Source organism: Lampetra planeri, chromosome 27, assembly GCF_965212315.1.
Source record: "Lampetra planeri chromosome 27, kcLamPlan1.2.h2, whole genome shotgun sequence".
Taxonomy (NCBI): domain Eukaryota; kingdom Metazoa; phylum Chordata; class Hyperoartia; order Petromyzontiformes; family Petromyzontidae; genus Lampetra; species Lampetra planeri.
In genome coordinates this window covers 6677745-6683790 of record NC_136133.1, presented here as the reverse complement: position 1 = coordinate 6683790, position 6046 = coordinate 6677745, and the positions used below count along the sequence as shown (strand labels likewise).

Here is a 6046-nt window from a genome sequence, read left to right as displayed (position 1 = left end):
CGTGTGGGCATAGGAGAGAGAGCGAGCGAGCGCGTGCAACGTTAAACTCTACCCACCTGCGCGGTTACCCCTCTGGCCAATAGTTGCAACGACGAAGCCGCGGTTGTAACGATCCGTCGACCGACGCCGATTCTCACGCCGGCCAACCGAGTGGCAGCCAAGGGTAGGGGGAAACGTGCCCGGAGAGGGGCTGCGTGCGTCCCAGGAGACGGAGCGGTGGAATGGGATCGCGTGCAGGCGTGCCCGGTGGGTGGATCGCTGCATCGTCGCAGCAGCACACAGAGTTGAGGACAGAACTCGATAGTTGGTCCTGGACCTCGATTGGCGGTCGCGGTGCGAGTGGGGGTCGTGTGCCCGCTGCATCGTGCTGGGTAGGTCGTTACCGCCGCCTCACTGCGCTTTACCCCGCTTGCCCGCATTGAGCGACGTGGCTTTGCCCGTCGGCGTCACCACTGGTGCCGCCGCTGTTGCCGACGCCGCCGCCTTCTTGCCTGCTCCCTGTGGCCTGGCCCGGAGCTGCGGTGCGGCCGGAGCCGCGGGCAGTGCTGGCCGGAGCGGAGGGCCGGGACGCGGCTTGGTGCGGTAGAGCAGCTGGCGCGAGAAGAGCAGAGGGACGCGGCCCCGGTAGAGGAACACGGCGAGGAGCGCGCCTGCGTGGGGCGTGGGGACGCGGGTGGTGGGGAGAAGACACCTGTGAACTGAAACTAAAATACTTTATTTTACCAGTGAAGGCTCACTGAGCTATGTAGCTCATTTTTGTTCCGAAGCGACCTGGCCACAAATGACAGCTCAACAGAGCGGCTTATCGCGTGGAAATGTCGAGCAGACAAATACTCAAAACGCGTGATTTTGATTCCAAATGTGGAGGGGGGAAAACCCGGAGAAAAACCCACAACCTCCTGCGCACCGGGCGAGAGAGTTAACATCTCACCACCGTGGCGTCCCATGTCAGCAAAAGCCTCTAATCCAGCCACGCAATTCCAATACCCGCCATTTGGCACGAAATAACGGTGACGTCACCACGGCGCCTGTGCCAGGCGAGGTGCACTTTGAGGCCACGTGAAGTGTCGAAGCCTCGCGAACGGGAGGCCACGGAACAGACCGAGGTGCCGTGGATTGACTGAGATGACTGGCAGATGCACCGGGCGTGCCCCCTACTGTGCCGTCATAGACATACTTAACAGCGCTTGCCCCAGCAATCCATGCGAGGCTGATTCCAGTGGGATATTTGTGTGCCTGGTGTAGTGCGAGTGGCGTGGGTTGGCGATCGCTGTCTCTCTCTCTCTCACAGGTTGAGTACCTAGCACAGGTGCGAGTAGGTAGACGAGTCCCAGCCTGGACGGGGACGGAGCGGAGCAACCCCACATCAGGGCCAGCGCCACCGCGGGGTTGAAGACGCCCAGAGACGTTGGCTCCACTGCGCAGCGCACAGCAAGACCACAAGATCGCACCGCCACATTCATCAGTCAGTCTTTGAGTTGCCATACCCGTCAACCCCCTGGCAGTGCCCTACCTTATTACAGACCAAATTCAGACCTTGTTGGTCACCCCGTGCCCTCTTATAAATCTCAGCGTTCATCCTACAAAGTCCCATCACAAGGGAGAAACACAAACCAATAATAAAAAAATTAACCCGTAAAAAGAAAGTTTTTCACTATAAATTTTTTATATGCGTGGCGGCTAGAGTCCTCTCGTCCTCTGGCTTGAGATGGCTGCCACCTCTGGGTCAGATGATTGCCTGTCACCATTAAGCAATTGGTAATTAAATATAATTTTTTTTTCCTAAAAAGTGTAAAGTTATGGAAAAACATTTTCACGAAAATAAATTGTCACGCACAACGAGTCTGCGTGCAAAATGTCAGCTCGATTGGATCACGGGAAGTGGGTTAAAAAACGACCGAAAGATTTGCACGGTCGTAAGCGCGCAAGCAAGTAAACTTAATATAAAGGATTTTAAAAACACGTTTTTTATGTTGCCCGTATTGAAACGGCTGTACGCCGTATGGACTGCACAGCGCACACCCAGAGGCGCAGCTGTATATGTTGAACACGGCTCCTTCCTGGTTTGCAGATAGACCCGAGTTTGAATACTCGGTAAATCAATTTGCGGATGAACAGCTTTGTGGAATGGCAGATTACAATTCCTTATAGGGGAAATAAATACTAATTAACTGATTACTAACGTAGCATATAATTACAATAACACATTACAAATACTTACTAATCTACAACTCATTACTAATCGTAACAATTGACTGATTACCAATCTCTTATATAATTACAATACCCCCTCCCCCCTCCCCGCCTCAAATCCTTGCACCTGAATGAGTTCAATGATGACGAACTGAATTTCGATTTAAAGCTTTCGTGACTGCAGGGATTCATCTTCTTGGTTCTTTCGGTAAAGTCACGTAGAAGGGAAGTAATAAAATAATAAAAATAAAACACAATAAAATAATTCTCACGACGTTTCGGCCACAACGCAAGCAGCCGTCCTCAGGTGAAAACCAGGTCTGTCGAGGCGACAGAGTCTACGTGACTTTACCGAAAGAACCAAGAAGATGACGAACTGCCCGATGATGCTGGATGTAATTACCAGCGAAAGTTGTGGATTCACTCTTCAACACACCGGTGGAGTAAAGCAGTGAACTATTTGTCTTTTGTCAACGTGACACTTTTTTTGCTGATTGGCCGTGTCGGGTGGTGGAGGGTTACGACACATTTATAAATAACGCGATCTAACCCAAAAACGTTTATTATGAAGATTCTCAGATGTTAAAAAAGAGACATACATATGATCACATAGCTGCCAATCCAAATCGCAGGCACGCGAACCGTGTCCTTCCCCCGCGCCTCCAATTAGCACGGTTGGCTACGTACGGTGCCAAAGAAGTTCAACACAAAGACATTCACGAGTCGATTTGCGGATAAACGGGGAGTTTGGCGGCTGAACGAGTGACGCAGCCCAGACTCACCGATGCAGCTGAGCGTGGCCACGCAGGCCGCGACGAGCAGGGCGCGCGTGCGTGACACGGGGACCACGTCGCTGCTGCTGCTGCTCCTGCTGCTGGTGCTAGTGCTTGTGCTTGTGCCGACGCCACCGCTGCTGGTGGTGGTAGCGGCGGTAGATGCTCCACCAGCCTTGGCCGAGGAGGTGGAGGAGGGCACCCCGAGCCTCAACACCACCAGCGCTAGCACCACGGACAGCGCCGCCTCTGTGAGCATGGCTTCAATCAGCGCCTGGTGGCCACCATCGGCTGTGGTTGTGGTGGTTGTGGTGGTTGGCACCACCGCCGCCACCACCACAGCCGGCGGCGGCGTCACCACGCACTCTCCGGCGCGCGCCAGCATGTGGCGGATGACGTGGTGGAAGGAAAATTGTGTCGCCCAGAGGCGCAACACGCAGAGTCGCCCCACTAAGGCGCCCACTGCCTGGGCCACGAGCAGCACCGCGAGGTGGAGACACGGGAGGGATGCGTCCAGGGTGGACACCAGGGCCAGCACTGGATGACCCTGGGGGGAGGGGGGGGGGGGCGGTGAGGGGAGCGGTGGCGCAGTGATTTTACTCAAGTTGCCCGGTATGCAGGAGGCCGTGGGTTCGATCCCGACCCTGACGCCTGTATATGTGGAGTTTGCAAGTCTCTCTCTCCCCGTGGTCGCGTGGAGTTTTCTCCGGTCCTCCGGTTTTTCCCTCCACCCTTCCTTAGATTCCCCCCACCAACTTCCGTCACATCCCCAACCCTCATCTCTCTTTCCCCTCGCCTCCCCACCGCTCCCCTCACCTCCCACCTCTCCCCTCACCTCCCACCTCTCCCCTCATCTCCTTCCACTCAACCTCCACACTTCCTTTAATTCCCCCACCAACTTCCTTCACCTCCCCTCACTCATCTCTCTTTCCCCTCACCTCCCTACCGTTACCCTCACCTCCCACCTCTCCCCTCACCTCCTTCCACTCAACTTCCACCCTTCCTTTAATTCCCCCCACCAACTTCCCTCACCTCCCCTCCCTCACCTTCCCCCTCCCCTCACCTTCCCCTCCGCTCCGCTCACCTCCCCTCCCCTCCCTCACCTTCCCCCTCCCCTCACCTTCCTCCTCCGCTCCGCTCACCTGGGTGAGGGGGTGCGAGCCCGCGTGCGCCACGGCCAGGGCTCCCGCTGCCCCCGCGGCGAGCTCGAGAGCGGCACGCACCCCGCGGGCCCCGCTGCCCTCCGCGGGGCCCGCCAGGGCGCGCACCTCCAGGGCGCACGCGGCCCACTGCGCGGCCACCAGCGACTCGCGCGTCGCCAGCAGCGCCCAGCGGAGCAACGAGGACGAGGAGGAGGATGAGGAGGGGCAGCAGAGGCGGCACAGGAGCGAGAGCGCGCGCAGCAGCAGTGCGCAGGACGCCACGACCACGAGCAGGGAGCCCAAGCACACGTTCAGAGACATGGTGGTGAGGTGGTGGGGAGATTGGGGGTGGGGGTGAGGTGATGAGGTGACGGGCTGACGAGGGCGACGAGGGGATGGACGCGCAATGGGGATGGCAAAGCCCGGAGCGGAGACACACGGAGAGACACCGGGAGGCGGAGGAGACACGTGGAGATAGAGAAGACGCAAGGGGTGGGGGGGGGGGTACTAGGGGACACGTGAATACGGGGGAGACAGGAGACAAGGGGGGAGACACGTGAGTTGGCGCGAGAAGAGAATTGTAGAAACACGGAGAGACAAGGAGAGAGAGAGGAGCGGGAGATGGAGGCGAGAGTCCAAGAGAGGAGGGGAGATAAAGGAGAGGGAGGGGGGGCAGAGAGAGAAGGTGGGGGCGTAGTTATTGTGCATATAAGTGAGTAGAGGGGGAGGAGAAATGTGATTATGGAGGTGGGGGGGAGAGTGGATAGAGTTCACGGGTGGAGGAGAGAGGGCGAGGGAGAGCGAGGGGGGAGAGAGGGGGGGGGGGACAGGGGCGGGGGGCGTGGGAATGCGGGCAGGTGCATTGAAGGTCACCTGTGCCACGTCGTGTTAGGGGTGTGGGTGGTGTTAGGGGTGTGGGTGGTGTTAGGGGTGTGGGTGGTGTTAGGGGTGTGGGTGGTGTTAGGGGTGTGGGTGGTGTTAGGGGTGTGGGTAGTGGTAGGGGTGTGGGTAGTGGTAGGGGTAGTTAGTGATGTTAGTGGTAGGGTTATAGAGAGGGGTAGTGTTATGGGTAGTGTTATTGGTAGTTAGTGATGTTAGTGGTAGGGTTATAGAGAGGGGTAGTGGTAGTGTTAGGGGTATGGGTAGTGTTATGGTTAGGGGTATGGGTAGTGTTATGGTTAGGGGTTAGTGTTAGAGGTATGGGTGGTGTTAGGGGTAGTGGTAGTGTTATGGGTATCGGTAGGTTTCGAGGTAAGGCGAGTGGCGGGGTTCGGGCTGAGTGTAAGAGAAGAGTCTTCTATTTTCTAGTAACACGGCAACATCTGCGTGGGTATATATCGAGCTCAGGCATCCGGTCAACATCACGATCATCAACATCATCATCATCATCGGATGTGAATGAACTTTCGTTGTCCCGCACCAGAGGGGAGGGAGTGGGGGGGGGGGCGACTGTTCACGACGTTTCTCGTTGTGTGAAGTTCCTGGTGTCCTGGTGGCCTTTAGTGCGGCCCCTGACGCATCCCATCATCGTCGCTGCTGTGTCACAAACCCAACAATGGTTTCAAACGGTGTGGCGGCCCTCACGCAACTGATGATGTCTTAGGAGCCGTCCATAAATGACGTCACGCGATTTTGGAGGATTTTTGACCCCCCCCCCCCTCGTCACAAAAAGTCAGACCCCCCCCCCCTCAAATATGACGTCACAAAGCTCTGCCCCCCCCCCCCCAAATAAAAACACATTTCCATTTTGAAAATAAAACATGCTTCAAATGGCTTTAAACTATTGTCATTGTAGTGCGTATTTAATGTGGTGCTGCACTCTGATGTTGTAGGAGTGTTGTTATAACTATTAGTGTTGTTATAACAATTCTACATTTATTAAAAGTTGCGCATTTTGATGTGACGTCACATTTCTCAACCCCCCCCCCACCCTCCTCG

General features: G+C 56.3%; 1 protein-coding gene across 1 annotated transcript; it reads right to left on the bottom strand.

Annotated features, from left to right (window-relative positions):
- Nucleotides 1-294: 294 nt before the first annotated feature.
- LOC144728082 (uncharacterized) lies at nt 295-4607 on the bottom strand. Its single transcript, XM_078607372.1, has 4 exons — nt 4109-4607; nt 2976-3513; nt 1301-1417; nt 295-650 (listed from the first exon to the last, which is right to left on the bottom strand). Exons 1-4 carry the CDS (start codon nt 4427-4429, stop codon nt 391-393), a joined length of 1236 nt encoding a protein of 411 aa, XP_078463498.1. The 5' UTR covers nt 4430-4607; the 3' UTR covers nt 295-390.
- Nucleotides 4608-6046: the final 1439 nt, after the last annotated feature.